General features: G+C 40.5%; 1 protein-coding gene across 2 annotated transcripts in view; it reads left to right on the forward strand.

Annotated features, from left to right (window-relative positions):
• PTN (pleiotrophin) overlaps window positions 1-23042 on the forward strand; it is a 77555-nt gene that overhangs the window by 39568 nt on the left and 14945 nt on the right. For both annotated transcript variants that reach the window (XM_040561350.1, XM_040561347.1), the window contains 3 exons: window positions 13622-13731; window positions 15278-15451; window positions 16504-16665. In XM_040561350.1, the coding sequence (XP_040417284.1) occupies window positions 13623-13731; window positions 15278-15451; window positions 16504-16665 (445 nt within the window). In that variant the 5' untranslated portion in view covers window position 13622. The remainder of the gene's footprint in view (window positions 1-13621; window positions 13732-15277; window positions 15452-16503; window positions 16666-23042) is intronic.

Here is a 23042-nt window from a genome sequence, read left to right on the forward strand (position 1 = left end):
GTTGTGGACATTGGCCAGGCTCCCATAGTTGAAAAGGGAGTTGCTCTGAATCCCAACTCATTTCTTGCTGCTATAAAATGCCATGGTCCATGTCCCTTTATGAATTCAAGGTAGGCTCCTTTCTGGGTGGTTGCTAAATTGCACTGGAATAAGAGAGGCTGTTCTTAAAGCCCTAGCTAAGTAGGAAAGGCTTGGAGTCTGGGGAATACCAGTTGAAGAAGCTGAGGCCTGGGCTTTTCTCTTTCTTTTCTGACTGGTACTATGGTAGGAGAGTGTATGTGCCTCGGAGATGCTGTTTCCTTTCTGACCGGCAGAGGCGCAAATGAGAAATTCGACTGAAAAACACATTGTAGCCCTATGTTACAATGTGGCTAAAAAAATATTCATTTGCATGTCATTATTTTTTTTCCTCATTCATTTTTTCATAGCTGTCCCTTATACCGTGAGATTTTTTGTCATTTGAAGCAATAGTTCCTGTGGCGTGAAAAAATGTGCAGTACCTCAAAATGTGTAGTACCTCAAAAAGATTAATAGAGGGCATAGGTGAGAGGCTTGAGGCATGTGCTTTCAGCTTAAATAGGGTTCTGATTGTATTGCATATCTTGGAACGGAATCTGAATAGTCAGGCAGTGAAGGAGACTGGGAGTCATAATAAGTAAAGGAAATAACGAAATGGGCTATATTTTAGGTGTATAGAATATACACCTTTTTCATTATGGGTGTCGGTGTTTTTCAAAGGAGTCAAGTGCTATTATCCCTGTTTCATAGATGGAGAAGTGAGGACAGTGACAGATGCTGTGATTTGCCTATATTGCTATTGAGCTGAAAACATCCTCACTGAGGCAGAAGAGAAAAAGAAAATGATAATACAGTGGAGGTAGCTGCCTGGCCTGTATGGTGCAGCTGTATGTTATGAAAATCATATCACAGTTTAAACAGCTCTCAAATTGTGATGCATTCCCCATACCGATATGTGACTACTGGGACTGTGGTGATATCAGGATATATCTGCACACAGGTTCTTTTCCTCATGGTAGAAGTAATAGTCTTTGGCTGTGGTCCTAAGTACAAAAATAGTTGTATTCATTGATTGCTTCTGTCTTTTTCTTTTTTTTTTTTTAATCTGTTATCCATAGGCATTGTTACAAAAGCAGTAAAGAAAATGAGGCCTCTCAAGCTTATTATTTTCAATAAATAGATTTAGAATAGTGAAGAAAACTTTCTCTTGGCCCGACAGAGACAATGAGAAATTCTTTCTGTGATGTGTTTACAACTGGATGGAATATGCCACCCCTTTCTCATAAATTTTCAGAAGCTACCCAAATTCATCTCGGTAGATGAAAACACATTAGCTGGCAAGTAGGTGTCAGCTGTCTCCTTATAGCAAAAGATTCTGTATTATGATGTGTTATTTGCCCTTTTCTGGTCCTGTAGTTTCTTGGTAGCCAGTAGTAGCAATCTAGACACTTCTGTCAGAGGAGTTGCAAAACCATGAAAAAATACCTTGTATGTCTTAACATCTCAGGCAACCAGAAGACTGTTAGCTAAAGCAAAGAAAGTAGCTGGAGGGGTGGGAAGGAAGGCAGAAAGAATAACTGTAATAAGAGCATGTTCTTCCCAGATAGGCATGCCTGGACCTTCTGCTATTATTAAGCAGTTTTATGTGTATTACGCTGTGAAGGCGTCGAAGGAGATTAGATGATTTATTGATGGTTGTGGTTGTGGAAACATGACTACAACATACAGGTTCTCCAGGAGACGCGTGGATGCAGATGATGCACAGGAGAGTTGAGTCAGGAGCTTGGCTTTCCTATAAATGAGAAAAAATGTTGGAAGAACAGATGTGGGTCTCCTGTGGTCTGCCTAGGTGTTGGCTGATCAAATCCAGGATTGTTTAATCTCATCTTAGTCTTGGAAAAATGAAAACATAAATAAATTTTGTGTGACTTCATAGATAGTGACCAGCAGGTGTGATTGTTGTGGAACGAGCAGAGCAGAAAGAAAAAAAAAAATCACAGAGAAGTGACTTTAAAAGAGACCTTTGATAGGATCCAGGAATACAGCAGTATGAACTGAAATTTCATTTTTTTAAAATATTTTATTTTTTAAGTCTTTCAACTAGTGCTGTGGGAGAGGAAGGTTAATACGTGAGACAGTCACAGAAGTCAGTGTTTGTCCCACTGACACTCAGACCCACATGAGGACACCAGAGGAAGTAAACGTGTGCATTGTGGATGAGGGTGAAATAAGTAGGATGCCTTGTAAAGCCTGTTATATATATATATATATACTTTTATGGTAGGGAATATAGTTTGATACTAATGAGCTCATAAGAACAAAAATAATTTTATTTTAATTTACAAAAATACTTTCATAAACTTGCTGTCTTTTCTTGTTAAAATTGTTCTCCATGAAACATTTCAATTCTGACAAAACATTTTCAGTGGAAAAAAAAACTTTTTTTTTTGACTTTTTCCTTGAATCTTGAGTCATTCTGAGTTTATGGTCTGCACTAAAAGGCAGAATTCTCAGGGGTATGTTATCAGCTTGAACTATTAATTTATGTCTGGAGAACCAGAAGTACAAAATATCCACAGCATGTGTTTGCCCTAGCTGGATGCAAGAGACAAGCATGCAATTGATTATGCAAATATCAAAGGCTAGGGGAACTGTTATCCACAAGTTAACTAATTACTTTAGCTTATTTACTTGAACAAAGGTAGATGAGGATGTTAATTGATCATTGTTTTCAACTTTTTCTTGTTTACATTTAAATCATTTTCTTCAGTTGTGCCGCTTATTAGTTCCCTGCTCATTTGTATAGCATTGGCATAACCTGCTGGCCTCAGTGCTCATTTTTCTGGCCCTTAACGATGCCTATGTTGGAAAGAGAACGTGAAGTTGATTACATATTGGAAAATGTAGTCCCCGAGCTGCACACTGCAATTTTTGAAGTGAAATGTTTGACTTGGGCTTATCAGCAGGGTCATGCTGTGATTTTATTTTTCCTTTTAAGCTAACCATTTGATTGTGGCTTGTTATTATGGGTGCCCTGTGCTGTAGCTGAGGGTAAATGCTGGTTAAAAAAAAGAAAAAGAAAGTTGACCAAATAAAATTTCAGCTCTCTAAAGTTTTACTTCTCCCTGGCTGATCTATAGCAACAAACAGATAGTTATACTCTATTATTATTATTTACTACTACACCACTGAATAAATTGCAGCTCCTTCCAGTACTGGTTCTCATTTGAGGCAATTGCCTCCTCCCTGCCAGCTACCGTTTAGCAGTTCCCTGATCCTACAAAAAGGGGAGAGCATTGCTGGAGCTGCCTCCATGTGGGGTGGCCCTTCTTTTCCCCCACACAGGGAAGTGAAGTGGAAGATGGAAAAATGAAAAAAAAAAACCAAAAGCTGAGATATGCCTGTTAGTGTAAACTCTGCAATTCTGTATTGCTTTGCCAAACAGAGCAACCTGCTGGCTGCAGTGTTTCATGTGTGTTGGAATGGCGACCTGGAGGCTGGAGTTGAGATGTGAACCCTGCAAGCAGCCGTTCTCCTGCAGCTGAAATACGAGGAGCTTTTCTCCAGTAGGGTTTGGGCTTTCCTACACCGCTTTCAACAAACTTGTTAGCACACAGTCCAAGACCAGTAGCTACTGCTATTTGGTGTTGCTGGTGCAGGCCCCAAAATGTCATGTACAGATCATAGAACTGTAATGATCCCTCAGAGGAAAGTAAAAGGTGCAAGAGAATTGAGGACAAAGATTATGCTTTGTAGAGGATTGCAGGACTCTGAACAAATGCTTTTTTGTTGTTGTTGTTGTTGTTGTTGTTGTTCCCTGCTCTTCCTAGATGAGGGTAAAATATCATTTCATTATTTAATTTGATCAAAAACTCAGTGTTTCATGATTATTCTAATAGGTTTTTCTTTAATAAAATCATTCTGAAACATAACCATGGTGAGAAATGAGAAGGCTTTTTTTTTTTTTTTCCAAGACAGATAGCAACTGATTTGTCTACCAAATGATAATTAAAGGTACTTTCCTAGAAAACTTAGCTTGTTTATAGCCTTAGTGGTTTAAACATAAAGTAATATTTCTGTTTGAAATGAGCACAGCATTTCTCTTTGACCTGTGAAAGTGCAACTAAATGATGGACATCAGCAAGCTGGCTCAAGGCTTTGTGCTGTGAGGAGGGCTTGGGGTTACCCATAAGGAAGCATACAGAGAAAAGTGTGTCATTTCCATCTACTTACAGTACCCAGAAAGGAAAAATAAAGTTAATAAACATGTAGCATTAGATAAAGAAACAACATTATAGTGGAGGGACAGCTATAACAAAGAAATATATTATTGTATAACTGCAGTGGTTAGGGTGGAAGACATGTAAGGAAAAGCTGGTACCTGAAAGACATTTGGGTGAGATTAGACAGAAATATCAGATGGAAGTGGTCTGTGCAATGAATTGGAGAAATGGAAAAAGGTGCAGAACATGCAAATATTGGGTTAGCCCAGGCACATGCTGAAATTGTAAACATGGCCAGCAGCCAGGGCTTGAAAAGTATGTCCCAGTAGAAATCAGAGTAAAAATGATAGCTGTAATCAAAATTAATGATAGACAGTAATCAAATAAATACTACTGGTATACAGAGGATAGAACTCATGATTCAGAATTAATTTGGAGGAGTATAGAGAAATGTCTGTGTTTTTAATGTCAGCCCAAAGGTGGATGTAGATTTAGTTAGAAGTCCTGGTAGAGTTATGCATGAGGAAAATATTGTTCTCTTCTATAACAAGAATATTATGTTTCTCATTATAGAAGGGTTTATCTTTCTACATTTAGATTAGATGGCAAAAGGCCCTAATAGTAATAGGGGCTAGGTATCTGTGGATAGGATTTCTTTACTACCTACCACAGGACTATTATACGTTGATTTTAGAGTTTATTTCAGTATGACCACAAAGCTCATCCTTAAAAATGACCACTAGTAAGAAATGTTAATAAGATGATTCAGATTATATTAAATTGGACCATAAACTAAAAAAGTCTAATTAAGGTTTTCAGTTTTAAAAGACATTTTAAAAGAAATTAGTTGAACTGGTAAAATGTGTTGGCCCAATGCAAGATTTTTAATAAAGGACTTTTCAGATCTTGGTATCAAATTAAAAATAATCTGTTTCCTCAAGAAAGAGAAGAAGGAAAAGAAAGCCCCTAGAAGAATTTCAAGCCTAACTGGGAATCAACCCATTAAAGGGCTATCAGGAGCCTAAAAGAATTGTGGAAAACATACTGATCACCCAGGAAAGTAGTGTCTTGAAAGTCCAGGACTGGCCTGCTGCTGAGAATCAACAAAAATCAAGCTGACTTAAGTCTTTCAAGGGAAATTATAAGCAAATCTAGATTTTTTTTCTATTTTATTTTTTCCCCTCCTGTTGTTAACAAAGACAATAGAGGAAATGTGTGTGTGTGTGGGGAGGGTGAGCACTTTACAGTGGGGTGATTACAGTTCACAAAGGTCTAGCTCTGAAAGCGAGTAAGCATTTGGCTCAGTTTTCAATACAGGAGATCACGTAGGACACAGAGGCACATGTCAGGTTGTAAATGAGAGAGTACTGGGGAAGCATAAGTTTCTGCAGCTGTTGCAGAAGTCGAACTCCTAAGAATTGAATCCTCTCAACTTCTTTAGAGAAAACTACTTCCATCTCAGAGAACTGCCAAAGTGACAGTTGACATTTTGGGTTCATTAGAAATGATTGTTAAAACATGCATCAAATGCTTCCAGCTTTTGTACAACTGCAGTATAACAAATATAATATTATATTTTAGAAAGAAGAAATAAATGGATTCAGGTAACTGCTGACCTGTTAATCTGCCCCGATAGACTGCAAAATAAAATGTGTTTTGAATAAGTAAATACTTAAGAAATAAATGTAAATGTAGTAATAGATGTAAATGTTCATTAAACATGGCATGTGCTTACTGAAAGGAGACTGATCTCCCAAACTAGGTCACTTAAAAACTGATTTTTCTAGCTGTGACTAATCTGTGACTAATCAAACCATAACTTATTAAAGTATTTGTTTCGGGACTTGACGATAAATTGTTAATTCAATCAAGAAAAAATATAAGGGGGGTGGGTGGGTATCAATGCAAAAGGTTGTCCTAACATTGGTAAGGAGCTTATAGAGGAACCAAAATGAACAGTGATGTGAAGAGAAATATTGGGCTGTAGGGATTTCTTAAGTCTGCTGTAGGGATACATTTTATGAATTCATGATCATGAGATGAAAATGATATTGTAATAAATTGTGAATCATAGAATGCTCAAAATACTGCTTGTGGCCAAGGAGTAATTGTTTGTGGCCTTTTATATATATTGTATCATGAATTTTGTTGTTCATATGATTGAAACCTTAGCAGTCTGATGCAAGAATTATTATTAGTCTAGATGTAGTTACTACAGAAGGAGAAAGAATATGTCTATCAGATATAATAATAGCAGTTAGAATAGTTACACATACACTATGATTCAACTGCTTTTCCTGATATTATGCTAACCCTTCCCCAACTCCTTTGAGCCCTGAGGTCAGTGGTTTCATTATAATGTTGGTGATGCTGTGGTGACCTGTCAGCATCTAGAGTCCTTTCCCAGGAGGAATATGATGTCCATGTTGATAGTTCCTTTTCCTTACTTTGGGATCAGCTTAGGGTTGCTTTTAAATGTTTGCTGACCTGCTTTTGTACCTTTCTGTTTCTCCATTGGTCTGTAGCTCCATGTTATACCCAAACTTACTATATGTGTTGTCTTTTGCATATATTAGAAATTATTTATTTGTTCTCTTTCTTACTCCTATTTCTCTCTAGCTGCAGGTCTTCATTTCTTTATCTGACCATTGGTGAGATTTCTTTTATAGCTTTGAGGTCTGCACTGCCAAGCCCATACCTCATCTTGTACCTCCCATACACATACTCAACACTGTATCCTGTGTCTCCATGTCTCAAGTCCTTTGCTAAGACACCAGTCCTATATTTCTTTAGAGTACATTATTGTAATAGAGTCATAAAACCTGAGTGGCTCCACACAAAGATAAACAAAAGTAAATCAAATTAGCCATAGCCAGCTGGTCAATTAGAAAAATTGCTGCTGCAGCTAAACCAAATGTGACAAAACTGTGGATAGATTAAAGAAAGCTTGGACAGAGCAAATCATGACAAGCCTCAGTCTCAAGGCCTTGCAAACTCATTACAAAGCCTCTGGCCTGTGTTAAGGAACAGCAATACACACAGCATTGCAATACTTGCAGGGTAACAGCATTGTCAGCACAGATGATTTTATATTTTATTGGAAGAACTAGAGGATATCACAGAATCACAGAATTGAAGGGGTTGGAAGGGACCTTGAAAGATCATTGAGTCCAACCCCCCTGCCAAAGCAGGTTCCTTAGAGCAGGATGCCCAGGTAGGTGTCCAGACGGGCCTTGAATATCCAGAGAAGGAGACTCCACAACCTCCCTGGGCAGCCTGTTCCAGTGTTCTTCACCCTCACTGTGAAGTTCTTTCTCATGTTGGTGCATAACTTCCTGTGCTCCATCTTATGGTTGTACTGTCTCCACAAACCACTGAAAAGAGGTTGGCCATATCCCTCTGTCTCCCACACCTCAGGTATTTATACACATTGATGAGATCCCCTCTCAGTCTTTTCTCCAGGCTTAACAGACCCAGGCCTCTCAGCTTTTCTTCATAGGGATGATGCTCCAGGCCCTGTATCATCTTTGTGGCCCTCCGCTGGACTCTTTCCAGGAGATCCCTGTCTTTTTTGTACCGGGGAGCCCAGAACTGGACACAGTACTCTAGGTGAGGCCTGACCAGGGCAGAGTAGAGGGGCAGGATCACCTCCCTTGACCTGCTGGCCACACTCCTTTTAATGCATGCCAGGATCCCATTGGCCCTCTTGGCTATGAGGGCACACTGCTGGCTCATGGTCAACCTGTCGTCCACCAGGACCCCCAGGTCCCCTCCTCAGAGCTGCACTCCAGCAGGTCGTCCTCCAGCTTGTACTGATATGTCGGGTTGTTCCTTCCCAGGTGCAGGACTCTACACTTGCTCTTATTAAACCTCATTTGGTTTCTTCCTGCCCATCTTTCCAGCCTGTCCAGGTCTCGCTGAATGGCAGCACAGCCTTCTGGCATGTCAGCCACTCCTCCCAGCTTTGTGTCGTCGGCGTACTTGCTGAGGGCAGACACTATTCCCTCATCAAGGTCGTTGATGAAGATGTTGAACAAGACCGGACCCAGCACCGACCCTGGGGAACACCGCTAGTCACAGGTCTCCAGCTGGACTCTGTGCCGCCGATCACCACCCTCTGCGCTTGGCCAGTCAGCCAGTTCTCAACCCACCTTACTGTCCACTCCTCTATCCCACACTTTCTCAGCTTAACAATCAGGATGTCATGGGAGACAGTATCGAAAGCCTTGCTAAAGTCAAGGTAGATGACATTCACTGCTCTCCCCCCATCTACCCAGCTAGTGATGCCATCATAGAAGGCAATGAGGTTGATCGAGCACGACTTCCCCTTGGTGAATCCATGCTGACTACTCTCATAACATTCTTCTCTTCCAATTGCTTGGAGATGACATCCAGAACAAACTGTTCCAACACCTTTCTAGGGACAGAGGTGAGACTGACTGGCCTGCAGTTTCCCGGATCCTCCTTCTTGCCCTTCTTGAAGACCGGAGTGACATTGGCTATCCTCCAGTCTTCAGGCACCTCTCCTTTCCCAGGACCTTTCAAAGATGATAGAGAGTGGTTCGGCGATCACCTCTGCCAACTCCCTTAGCACATGTGGATGCATCCCATTGGGACCCATGGATTTGTGTGCGTTGAGCCCACTCAGATGCTCCCAAACCACTCTCTCATCAACCAGGGGGGAGCCCTCCATTTCCCAGCCCCTTTCTCCTCCCACCAGGGTCGAGGAGTCCTGGGCGGGAGTCCCTGAAGCAAAGACTGAAGCAAAGAAAGCATTCAGGATCTCCGCCTTCTCAGCGCTCCCGTTACCAGGACACCCCCCTTATGGATGTGTTAAATCACGTGACAAAATTTGGAGTGGGAGATTACACTCATATGGACTAATAATAAGACACTTGTTTCTATAAGCTGGGGCCTTGCCAGTTGCTTTGGGAAGAACAGACGAAGGGACAAGATTTTGAGTAATAGCTATTAACAGGAAAAAAGCCACCTGCAAAAGGCATATGTGATCCTAGGATATGCTGCATATGCTAACTTCAGTAGGGATAGGAAAAATAAAGGCTGCTGCTCACCAATGGATCCTCATCCGAAATTGTCTGTTTGTTCTGGATGTTAGGGTTCAGGAAAAGACTTATTCTGATTGGAGCAGGTGAGAGAAGAGAAACTGTGTGTCAGTTAATAGCATTTGCTCCAGGGACTACGACTTGCATTAACTGAGGTCCAAGGGTCTAAGGAATGCAGTGTGAAAACATCAGGGACATCAGGGCTGCCTTGGGCTGCTAACTTGGGGGTAGAACACAAGCTGCGTTGAAGGGTCTTGTGCTGGAGAAAGTAACATTTTTTTCTTAGGTTGCTAATCACTGCATGAAAGTGTCTGTAGGTTTGTACAAGTGGATGTGTCTGCCTGCCACTGTGCCACTATGTGGATACCAATTTGGGTCTCCGTTAGATCGGGATGTGTGTCCATGGGATAGGTATTTCTTGGAAGAGTGGTGCACTTAGCCATGTGGACTATAGTTATCACAGGAAATGAATGATTTAATGAATCAGGTTCATGAAAGATGTGTGTAATTGTAAAATCAGGTCAGGAGGCCATGAGGGGTTTGGAGTGGAGGCTCAAGCTCTGCACAGAAGGTTCTTTAAACTCCACACACAGTGTGACATGCCTGACTCTCCAGGTTCTCAGAGTAGATGGATGGTGGATGAACTCATCCATTTTTTGATCACCTCTTTTTTTTTTCTTTTTTTTTTTTTCTTTTCTCCCATTTATTTTTTGGTCTCCCAAGCAGAGATTGATTGGGAAATCAGCTGTAAGATTGAAGTAATTCCTTGCCTCACAGTTGTTTGAAGAAGCCATTTGCTACAGTGCATCTCAGCTGGGCTTCAGTTCTCACTCGTTACACACTTCATGCTTTCCTAATCTTTCTGTTTCAGTGTTTAAGTCTCATTAACCATTTCTCTCTGTCTGTAGTTTGTTTTGGTGCTCTTTTGATGTGTTTAGTGTCTTTCTTATTAAATCTTTTTTTTTTTTTTTCTGATCTTGTTCTAACTTATCATTTAAACTGTTCTAAACTTTTTCTTCTCTACCTTTTCTTTGTTGTTTTCTGCAGTCATCACCACAAAATTCTTATTTCTTTCCTTCTCCTCTTTTTTTTTTCTCTTCCTGTTGGTTGTAAATATCACCTGATCTTGTTACCATTGGTGTAGATGGAAGTCTCATTACAAAAATCAAAATGTCAAAGAGGAGTCCATTTGCTAGTAATATCTTTGACAGTTCTTTAAATCAAGGTTGAAATAGAAATGTTATCCATATTTGTAATTTCATGGGAGCACCTGCCCTTGCTGTTCTATTATGTACAAAACAATGATGGAAATTTCTGTAGTCTCACCTGTTATGTTGGATTTGATGTGTTTGTGTGGTGTGAGATGAGGCTTCATTCTGTGCAACATGGTTTCCACTTGCTTATAATTAATAGCAAGGCTGTTAGGAAGCAGCCTGGCTCCCTCTGCCAGAGGGATACACGTGTCTGCAGTTTAGTGTTTTTAGACAACTTGGCAAGGATTTTGGCTGCAGGAGTCTTTGGCAAATATGCTACATCAGGGCTCCATGGGGTTTTGTTTATAGGGCTTCTGGAGCATTTCAGACTCTACAACTCAGGTATTTTTCCTGCCAGTTTTGTGGAAAATAATATCGATGAGATTGAATTTGAGTCTCTTTCAATTCAGTATGTCAGCTTCCCTAGAGATAGATATTCACAGCTCCCAGTGACTCTGTGGGCCTGTGGGGTTGTGCATTACCACATCCCAGGTCCTCGGGGTGGGCAGCAACGATGCAGGAGGAAGCTCTCAGCCCAGTTTTGTATTTCTTTGTTGGTGGCACCCTGAGCTGCAAAGCCCCTGGTGCTGCCTGCTTCATCATCTGACAGTGCCTTGAGATTACAGAAATATTTGTCCCTCTTTTCCCTTTGTGTTTTCACACAAGCTATTAATATTCTTCAATTAAGGAGTTAGTTGTTTGGAAGAGAGGAAGTGAGAAGTTAAACTGTAGTGGAAATGGGATGTGAGATGAGGTGCAGTGCTTCTGGTGGTGAAGTTTCTCCAAGGAATAGGGCTAAAGGGGAAAGATCAAGTCTTTATTGTAACTATGTTAATTATGGAGAACCAGTTGTGTGCTGAGTTGATAAAAAGCAGATTGGTTATTTTCTTATTTATTGCTAGGTATTTATGTATTTTTTATTTCATTTTCTTTAAAACAAAGAGGCTCTAGTTGGAAACATACAGTAAAAGAAAACAAAGCAAACAAACAAACCTTACACAGGATTCATGCGTGCCTCAGCTTCAGGCTCTGTTTGAGTTCCCTGTGAACAGTGCTGGTCCTTTTTTCAGTAAACCAACTGGGGTTAATGACAGCTGCTTCAGGCACTTGAATGCCAAGTATCTTGTAGCTTGCACATGAACTATATTGAAACAAAACTATTAAATTTTCTCATCTGGCTTCTAGCATCTATCAATCTAAAGGTAGATACTTAAAAGTCCCTGTGTTACAGATTCCTTTCCTGTTGTCCATGTCAATTACAATTATGTTGCTTTTGAACAAGATGGTTGCCAGCAAGGAATAGTGAGAAGTGCCAAATTAAATTTCAGATACATTTTATTCTTTGTTCGTGGTGAGAATTATTTCTCTCTTCTCAGTGAAATGATCTCAGATATCCTCTAAACTCTGTGGTATCAGTTTAGTGGAGGGTTTAAGGCTGTCTTAGTGGCCAGCACTGGTGATGCTCCTTCTAGCTCTCGCATAGACCTGTTTTGGAAAAATTAATTAAAATAAAAAATAAAAAGGTTGGGGAAACCTTCCATCCAAGCAACCATTAGGCCACCGTCTTGGTACCCTGCTACCTACTAGAGAGACACCTCTGGGAAATGGGGAGGATTCCCAGTTTTCACATAAGTAGTTGTTATGGCCCTACTTTCAGGTGAACGATGCCAAAATGTGACAATGCAAATTACAGCCAAGTGAGAAAGAAATGTGTGTAAACCATTTCACAGAGTGGTTGAGGTTGGAAGGGACCTCCAGAGATTATCTAGTCTAAACCCTTGTTCAAACAGGGTCACCTAGACCCTGATTAGATCACCCAAATCATAAAGAAGTTCTTCCTCATATGGTGATGAAACCTCCTGTGATTCAATTTATACCTATTACTCCTTGTCCTATCACTGGCCACCACTGAGAAGAGTTTCACCCCATCCTCTTTACATTGTCCCCTCAGGTATTTGTAGAGTTTGATAAGATCCCCTCTCAATCTCCTCTTCTCTAGGCTAAACAGGCCCAAGTTGCTTAGTCTTTCCTCGTGAGACAAATGCTCCAGTCCTCTCATCATCTTTGTGGCTCTACGCTGGACCCTCTCTGGAATTCTATGTCCCTCTTGTACTGGGGAGCCCAGAACTGGACACAATATTTCAGGTGTGGCCTCACCAGAGCTGAGTAGAGGGGAAGGATCACTCTCAAACTGCTGTCCACGCTCCTGATGAAGGCTAAGATCCAGATCTGACACATTTAAGTCGGACAGCTTTGAGTGACTTTTGGTGATTGGCTAATAACTGATCCTTCAACACCAAGCAAATTATTTTAATTCTTTTTTTTTTTTTTTTTTTTTTTCTGTATTTAAATATTTGTTTCCCAAATACAGTTTTGGGGTTCATTAGAATGCTGTGGATAGCCTCTGTGTGCACAAGTCCTATCTCTGTGCCCATTTTGCATTTCAGTCAATTAGCTTAACTGCTATTAAGAAGAGACACTAATTGGTGGGGAAGGAAAAGATAGATAGCAACATGCCAATAACAATTAAGGTAATGCATCGCATATAACCTATGCAAGTCTTTTTCTTAAAAAAAAAAAAAAAAAAAAAAGCTCTTTTCAGATGTTGTGTAAGCCTAATAAGAACCTTGCAAGGTAGACTATGTAACGTTCCCTACTTTGTATGAATGGATAAAGTAGAACACAAACTGTGTGCTCTGTGTAGTTTTACACAGTAAATCACAGCCAGAGGTCAGGAAAGATGAGAGAAGTTCCAGGCTCATCAAGAGACTCTGCTTTCTCACAGAGAGCAATAATTATTGACTTTTCTGGGGCAAAACTCATCCACAACGTCAGTGCTGTAGATCAGGGATTTGGTACAAGGGATGGAAAATAAATGTTAAGAATCTTTGTATTCTCTTTGTAAGGACAATAATTGTTAATTTTGCCAATGGCTAATTGTGTTTGACTTGCTTGTGTCTTCAGGCCCTGAAGCAGAGCTTCCCCAAAACGCTGCAGTTTAGATGGTGTCCCGCTTTTTGCAATCTAACTAAACCTCATTTTACTCTGTCTGGTTGTTCCCCAGAATGCCACAGCAACAACAGCAACGTCGACTGTTCACAGCTGCCCTCCTGGCACTTGTTTTCATTCTGGCAGCAGTGAGTACCACTGAGGCTGGCAAGAAAGAGAAACCAGGTAAGGTCCAGTTAATCCAGGGTTAATCTCTGAGCTACATTGGATGTGTGGAAGAATGTAATATGTTTTTGGTTTTGCTGTGAAATTCAGGGCATTCGTTAACCTTTTAATATGCAGGATAGGGATTTATAGCTTTGACATGTTATTCTATATTAAATAGGAAAACTGAAATTAATTTCCATGAAAGCTAGCAGCTTGAGAGCCCCAGCAGCAGGAGTCCTCAGTTCATCACAGAGTGGGTACTGCAAGGCAGCTTTCCTTAAAATTTGTTCTGGGAATGGGTTCCTGCTTGACTTAAGGAGAGCCACATGGGTGATGAAAGAGCAGTTATCATGTTACTTGTTTGTGTGGTATATGTAAATACGACACCAATGCTGCATGATATGGAAATCTTTCAGCAAAGGTTTTGAACTAACTCTGTGCTGCGATAGACAGCCAGAATCCAGACAGTAAGTACTGTTAGTGATGAACTCAGACCTCATTGCAAGAGAGACAGGCCTAGAGCGGAAAACTCACATCCGTCAAACCCAGTTTTGATAGTTTTTAAGGATCACATCTTATGGTGTGTTTTCTTGAGGTCTTATTATTTACAGGCTGCTAACATACTGGTTAATAATGATTTGTGAGTCCGTCAGAGCGAGTGTTCCCATTAAAAAACGAGTGTTTCTAACCACTGTGGCTTGTAAGGAAGCATGAGAAAATATGCAATACTAAAAGGCAATCATTCCATATAAGGGTTATTTACAATTACTTGTGTTATTTGGGGGGCTAATTTATTATTTTGTGAACATTTGGATTTCATAACATTGCTGCCTTTTCTCATCAGAGTTGAAGTGTAAGGATTTAAATGAAAATCTCGCTTCTTACTTTTCTCCCTAGTAACCAAAACCCCTATAGGTTATCAGCGTTTCAAGCTGTACTGATAAGATTCTGACCATTTACATGCAGGAAGATCAATAACCATAAGTAACTCGCATTAACGTGCTGCGTACCCTCTCCATGTGGTTTGTTCTTTGCCTTTGGAGACATATTGTAACATGTGTTCACCAAGTGGAAAAGTCTGTAACCCACTGCTCTTCCCTAGAGGTGCTCAAATCCCAATACCTGATGTCAGCACATAAATTCCTTATCTGTACAGTGTGGAGTGCTTCAGATGAAACTGAAAATATTTACATCAGTTATGGGGAACAGAGGAGTGTCCCTTTCTGAGTGCTCTCTCCTTCTTGTTTTGGTCAGTGGTCTCTGAGGGGTCTAGATGACTCCCCATTCTGAAGGTGAGATCTTCTCCTATTAGATGTAGTAGTTAGGACTGAATTTGAACTATCCACCCCGCTTGGAGTCCAAGCCTAAGAGGCTGACTTGGCTCTGCACAACTGTGAAAAGAATGGCAGATCTTTTGCTTGTGAAGCAGTTTACAAACCCCTTCCTTACTCACCCTTTCAGGTGCTGTGACTGTTTAACACGTTTAGTACAAGAGACGCTGCTCTATCAGCTGTGGGTACTGACCACTTCTCTTGACTGGGTTTGCTTCCTTGTCTTTGTTCAGAGAAAAAGGCGAAGAAGTCTGACTGTGGGGAATGGCAGTGGAGCGTCTGTGTGCCCACCAATGGAGACTGCGGCCTGGGGACACGCGAGGGCACCCGCACCGGGGCGGAGTGCAAGCCAAACCACAAGACTCAGAAGTGTAAGATTCCCTGCAACTGGAAGAAGCAATTTGGAGGTGAGCATCGCAGTCTCAAGAGGCTGGATTTTTTTTTTTTTTACTTAAATGTGCTTGAAGGAAGCCTATATTTTCTGCTTAGCTCTGTAAATGTCTGTGAAGGTGGTACCTTCCACATTTCAAGCCCATTGCAACTAAAGCATTTAAGGCATCAGAAGGCATCTTCCCCAGAGCAAAGCAGCTCCTCCAGCAGAGAGTCCATATAATCTACTATTTTAAACTCAGTATTCCAGCAGCATGCTTAAATCTATTTTCCTGTCGTGTACAATGCTATTTAAGGCAGCGATGTAAGCATCATCTGTTCTCTCACAGCTGTGAATCTCTGCTGTGGTTACCACAGGCTTTACGTGACCTTGTGATATGTGATTTGCAGCATGGAGCATGGGTGGCTAACCACTGTGTGTGCATTGAAAGGAGTGAATGGAGACCAGGGTATTTCAACTATATTATTCAGTTCATAAGGTTCCTTATAACAGTTCAGAAATATGTGTTAGACAAGATGTCTGTCCAGGACTCCGATTACTCTTGCAAATTATGATTTTTTTTTTTTTTTTTCTTCAGTAACAGCTTGTATGCTTTGACATCAGCGTGACCTACCAAAGCAATCAGTGCAGCAGTTTCCGACTTGACAACTTCATAGTTGCACATACAATTCTTGAAACTGTTCACGCTTTGTCTGCTAACCTTTGGCATCATAGAAATGGAGGAACAATCATATAGATGTGAACGATATTTCCCGTTGTTGTTTTTTCTTTTTTTTTTTTTCTTATTGTGTATCTCCCTATTTGATTGCATTTTCTTTTTTTATCTATATTATGACTGACAATAATTCAAAAGCAAGAAGATTCCATCCTAAAGCATTTCTGTGCCAGGGGAGACAGCCATTGTTACTGCAAATCATCTTTAATTTTTTCTGGTATTCCTTTCACCAGTTGCATGATCATTTTGTCTAGAAGCACTGGCTGTTTGTGATTTACTATTGGATTCTTAACATTTTTACTTTCATCCTGTCATTCTGTTTTAAAAAATTGCTATTTACTTACTCATTGCAGCGGAGTGTAAATACCAATTCCAGGCCTGGGGAGAATGTGACTTGAATACTGCCCTGAAGACTCGAACTGGGAACCTAAAGAGAGCCCTTCATAATGCTGATTGCCAGAAGACTGTCACAATCTCAAAGCCCTGTGGGAAGCTTACCAAACCCAAACCTCAAGGTAAATTCAATTTATGGAAAGTTGTACACTAGTTCACTCAGATCAATGACGTCCCACGTGCTTCAGCAGGAACTCAGTACTACAAGAGATTGTACTCTAATGGTCTTTCCTCATTCTGCATTGCTCCTGTCTGCCAGCTATCGGGTAGGCAATATTACTGTGTTGTATAGTCAAGGCAGACTAACAGACAAGAGGTGAGATGAAGATTAGGGACCCAGTTTCACCTTACACTACATGTGTTGCCATTAGTTTGCTGATGGCAGGCCTTCAGAGTTCAGATGCTTTTCATAACTTGCATGTTGACAGGAACACCACAGTAATAGCATGCAAAAACATCTCTTGGTGAGATAAACACACCTTTCATATTGGCATTTGGTATTGAGTAATGAGTAGTTGAGAAAAGGGACTGCTTTCCTTCTGAACACATAGTGGTTGAAGGGATGTTTTGCTCACTTCATGCTGAAAGAGGGTATGCAGATGTCCTGCACATTGTGGTGGTATATTCTTTATTAAAAGACAGCAGGGAGGAGAGTATGGAATGTAAATGTCTTTTATAACTGGGAGTGACAGTGTAATTCCTGGTATACAGAAAGGCATTTGCCCTGCATTTTGATGCCTGGTGTCCTAAGTTAGACAAGCTTGTGGTTTATTTTTTATTTTTTTTTCCTAATCATTAAGGCCTTTTAATATACTCTTTGTTGGAATAACTGTTGTTATGTATGTAGAATGACTTATAGTGGGAGCTAAAGCTGTGAGATCCTGTTTGAGCTACCAAAGGTAATGTGTTTTTAAGTGGATGATGCAAGCTATGCTACCCTGGCATTTATTATGCTGAAAATCAGCTAGGTTAAACATAGGCTTTGAGTACCTGGATAATTATAAAAATAAATGTGATTAGGAGTGACAAGTGGAACTTGGATGACCAGTTTTCAAACTGTGGATAGTGGTGCACCAATGATCTGTAGGGTACCTGCAAGTGGCCTGTTCTGCTTGTGCAACCCAAGAGGTGTCTGATTAGGTGACAGATGCTTTCTGTATGTGTGCGTGAATCCATGTACTGTGCAGTCAGTGCATCTGTAACTGGCCTTCCTTGCACACTTTCCATTGAGTTATCAGATAAGTGCTGAGTCTAGAACCTGTGTAGATAATACAAGCTGTGAAGCAGAAAGGATACAACTAGATTTTCAGAGACCAGCTGACTTGGTCACGTTGACAGCAATAAACATCTTCGTTCGGGGACAGAAGTGACTGAGGGGAATAAAAGCAGCAAGGGTGCTTTGAGCTGTGTGATTTTATTGTTCGTTAGTTTGGAGGGAAAGACATTATTTTTTTAGGCAAGTTTTCATGCTTAAGTGGCATTTGGGATTTTACTGAATGAAGCTTCCTGTTGTGCTGCCAGAGGAGCTCAACCACTCGAGCCACTTGAAGCCTTCTGCCTTGTCCTGACCCTGTGGAGTCAGTGGGCTCTATCGATGGCTGTTGGAAGAAAAGGGAGACAAAGCAGAGCTTGGTGCTGCATTCTTTTGTGAGAATGGTGCTGTTGGGTGGTACAGGGTCATTCAAGTTACAGTTTTAAGGCAATGTCCTAGCAGAGCATGTGTAATTTCTGGACTGGGGTTCCTTTTAGCTGATTCTGGATTTTAGTGAGTTTGTGCTGATCCTGAAGTTGGATCGTGACTGGCTGCAGCAAGATAATTATGAGGTGCAAGTTAATTAATAAACCTGACTTCATTTGATTTGAAAGATTGCAAATAGAGAAATAAATACAAATGTAGGTTTGCGGTCATAATAAACGTGGGCAGAAATTCTGCTCTCCTGTTTTGTCTCAGAAATCTTACAGCATCTTCCTGTGTGCCACCTGCTTGTTTATCTGCTGTTCACATTAGTAGGAGCACCAAGCATGGAAGTCAGCACTTACAGTTTGCCTGGGCCTTGAGCTAAAGATAAGACATCAATATGCAGATGTGTGAATAACTGCATAGGAACTATGCTGGAAAAGTGTGTTGACAGCAGTAGGAGGAACTAGAATAAGAAGTTAGGTCAAGCAGAAGAATACTGTATGATATGTAGTACCCTACTGAACTTTATTTTTGAGTTAAAAATCTGAGTGCTGACATGCAGAGTATTTCTGTTTTTCTTCCTGAGGGGAAGGAAATTACAGACTGGACTAAGTCCCTACCCACATCTATCTAAAGGAAAATTCAATCTATAGTTAGAATAGACCATATTTAATTCTTTGGAACCAAGAAGTAAGATCTAGATTATTGTTTGAGCACTTGAAATGAACTACAGATACATACTAGGCTCCTTTTCTCCCATAGCTTCACATCAGTGGCTTGAGACTACAAGAGAAAAAACAACAACAACAACAAAAAAAAACAACATATAATACATTATTTGGAAGCAGCAATCTTTTTCCTGAGATGTAATGTTGTATAAGGTCTGTGTATATATGCAGCTAGACCTGTAAAAGCTGCTCAACCGCTGTCAGTTCCCACTGCGATTGCCTGGAGTAGAAAGGCAGTGGCTCTCTAGCATTTGTGAGTGCTGGCAGCAGAATAGTAAGTGAGGGTCCTATTGATTAAAGGAATCTGTTCTACTGCTAAACTGTTACATCTCGGACTGGCGTAAGCTTCAAGAACTACATCACTGAGTACATCTCTGACAGCAGTAGCTTGGGAGTGCGAAAATTGGATGTGAACTGACTAAGAATATTTCCCTGAAAAGTAGCAGTATATTCAGAAAAAGGGTTTTAATAATTTTATTGATTAGCCCTCTTTCCCATGCCCTGAAATTTTCCTTTTATTAGATCATTTTTGTAGCCTCTTCATTACATCACTTTTCCTTTTAATTTGGTAATATAAATAGGGTCAGTAAAAGTCCCCATTTAGCTTCTCCAATCAATTGCAGCTCCTGTTACTTTCTGTCACTTGCCTGCTTTTAAAGGCAGCACCTCTGACTTAAGCATTTTATTGTATAACAATTTGCCCATGATAAGCATATTTCTACTGGACTTGCCCAAATTCCTTTTATTATTGCTAAATTATATCTGAGATTAAATGACTGGACTGTACAAAGTGTTCCAAGCATGTTCTCTACAGATTTGTATTGAAAAGGAAAACAGCTTTGTAATACTCCTTTTTGTTGTTCATCATTATGCTCAGCAAATAAACTAAATGTTTTCCTTCTGATCGCAGCTTGCATGTGGAGCAGCTATCTTTATCTGAGACCTCCACAATTGTCCCCAAATCTTATTTAAAGAAATAAAATAAAAATATGATTAGTTAAGAACTCAAGAATGAATGTAAGTGGGTAAATCAGATTTTTTTCATCTAGACTTGCCCAATTCAGTATTGTGCCTCAGATTTCACCAGGCACGTTTCCTTAGTGTGGTTGAAGTTCCTCCTCACCTTCGCTGCTCTTGAGAATAACACAAATGAATTGATGTCACCTGTAACTGCTGCTCTTCTGTTGCTTATCCACCTTCCAACCTCATGAACATAGAAAAACATATGCTGGTAGCATGAATCCCGTATCTCCCTTATCTCACTCAATTTGGAATATGAGTGCTGTTCATGGCCTTTGACCTGTGTTTAAGGGAAAGGAAAACTGTATCTACAGAAAAATCCTAAGGGTTAGCATTTTGCAGATTCACTGATAAAAGTACTTTTTTTTTTTTTTTTTTTTGAGGAACTTTGTTCTGCAGCAAAACTTCTGATAAACTAAGCCAGGAGATCATCATTAACCTTAGCAATCAATGCCTGCCTGATAAACTGGTGATCTAAGAGTTCTTATGGATTTGTTTTATCATTAGTCATCATTCATGGAAAGGACTTAAAATCTTTATGAAGTACTCTGATTAGTTTGGAAACTAATGTTACTTCCTGGATAATTTTTTTAAATATATTTTTTTTTCCTTTTTAATAATTGCTCTGTATTGGTGTTTTCCTTCTGAACAGCTGACACTCTAAGTATGGATTGTAGTCTTGGAGCTTATAGTTTGGAAGAGGAGAATTATTTGAGAACCTCTTGAGAACCTTAAATTGGATTTAAGGGGGAAAGCAGATGATGAATCAGGACTCTGAATTTTACCTGTATTTCTGTTGAGCTCTTTTCTCCTTCGTTTTGCTGAGATGTTCTCAGCTTGGATGACAGTGGCTTGGTCTTGGGCTGCCTTGCTGAAATACAGTTATCACAGGATAAAAATTGGTGAACGTTCTTGAATGCTGTCTGTTTTTGACAGAAAGATTGTCAGTGATGTGACAGCAGTATCCCAGACACTAGGGTTTGTGTATTTAGTACACAAATGAGGTCATGAGAAAGCCCCTCACAAAGGCTGGAAAAGATCAAAGGATAATTTTTATCACAGGATCCTCTTGGAGGCAGCCACCTCTCCTCTAGCACACACAATTGCATATTCTAATCAGTGTCTGAAGTGCTGGGGATGTTCAAGGTCTCCCTAAACCATCTTGACAGATGTGAAAGAATCAGGCACTTCTGTTGAGCAGCTGCTCTGATGGCCAGCTTCCACTGAAGAGCAGAAAATGCTTCCGACAAACTCCATCTGGCCTACTTCACAGCCACCCAAACGTGATTGATGATTGTTTGGATTCCAGCCAGCCAGAAAGTAAAAGAATGGGGTATTGTCAGGATTCAGGAAACATTTTGCTTTTACAGCTGAGAGAGGAGAAATTTATTTTTATTGAGCGAGGTAGCCTGATAGGCTTTATTTCTTTTTTCAGTATGTCTTTCTGTCACTCTCATTCTTCCTGTCTCTCTCCATAATTCTTGTACTTTTAGCTACTTATTCTTCTGATAAAGATGAAACTAAATAGGATAAGCAGTCTACCTGCTCTTTTAGCAATGTACCCTTCATTTTTTTTTACTTCAGCTACTTTATTCTCTGATAACTTTCTCCCCCAGATGTATTTAGTTCTCAATATATCTCCCTTCACAACTCTATCAATTACAGTGTATCCGATCTGTGAGTTTCTTAATTCTGGCTCAGCTCAGCCCTTGACACTTAGGAAAATAATTCCAACTACAGCTGGCAAATATTAACATTACTTATGCCACCATCTTTAATAATTGGGGTGGCAACCAAAGGTTGCACCCTCCAGCACCCAGTGTTTTGGAAGGTTGCTTGTGGGAAGGCCTGCTGTAGATAGTATTGGCTGTAATCTCTTTCCTGTAGTGCAGATCAGGTGTGGCATCTGAGAGTCCAGCAAGGTGTCAGTGCAGTTCCCTGTCTTTGGCACAGTGTGCATGTTCCTACATTAGGGGAAAGAGTGCACTTTGTGTTTTTACTAATTTCCCATTGTTTGATGAGCTTTATTTAAGAGTTAATTCAATATAAATAATCTGCATTATATTGCTTCTTCTATCAAAGAAACTTTACAGGCAGCAACTATGTTATCTTCCTATCACTCCCTGAAGCTGAGGAAGTGTTGTTTCAAGAAAAGTAATAACTGAAAGTCAGAAAGACTAAATGATTTTCCAGGGTAGTACAGTATCAGTGGCAGGTCCAGCTGCCCAGCTAGGAGCTGTTGACCCTTGGCTCCCTGCTCTCACTATTAGCTCTCACTGCTGTTCCCTTTGTCCCAGTCTGCAATTATCAAAATGTGACAATTCACTTCAAGGTGTCTGAACTATGGCCTTAACTGGGGTCTTTGGTGTTGATGTTGGTAATCTCAGTGGATTTATGACAGTGTTTGACATTAACTTGCCTTGTGTCTTCTTAGGGGAGCTTGCTGTCAAAGAGTAGAGCTGGGCTTTTTGGTAGTGAATGGTTTTATCCCTGTCCCTACTTGGTGCCAGAAGCAGAATGCAACATGTGGTTTCTGAGTGCTACAGACTTGATTCCTACCTGCAGAAAGGACATCTTAATAACAGTGCTTTGCTGGGACAGACCGTCTGCACATTGGCAGAATGACTTGGCTGCTGGTATGTTGCAAGGAGCTGACAATAATGTCTGAATTAATTGCTCACCTGATATGCAGCTATTTGTTACTCAGACAAGCTGGGTGCTGCTCTGACAAAACGGAGCACTTGTGGCCTACCCCATTTTGCAAGGTGGGCGGTCTGCTTTTTCTGTGGTGCCCTCCCTCAAATTTGCCTCTCTGCAGCAACAAAATGCCTGCTTCTGAAGAGTAGCTGGAGGGGATGTAGGGGAGACCCGTTATGACTGTGACTCTGTTTTGTTTGAAAGATGTTGGTGTCTCCTGTTTTGGCACCACTCTCTTCATGTATCTCCTTCTGTAGGTTGCAGAACTCCCTATCTTTAATGTAACTTATTAGTCGTGCAGGCACGCAGCTAGTGTAATAATTAGTATTACAGGAGGCAGAAAAATAGGCTGTGCTCAAACTAATTAGATAAA

This window comes from Cygnus olor, chromosome 1, assembly GCF_009769625.2.
Source record: "Cygnus olor isolate bCygOlo1 chromosome 1, bCygOlo1.pri.v2, whole genome shotgun sequence".
NCBI lineage: Eukaryota > Metazoa > Chordata > Aves > Anseriformes > Anatidae > Cygnus > Cygnus olor.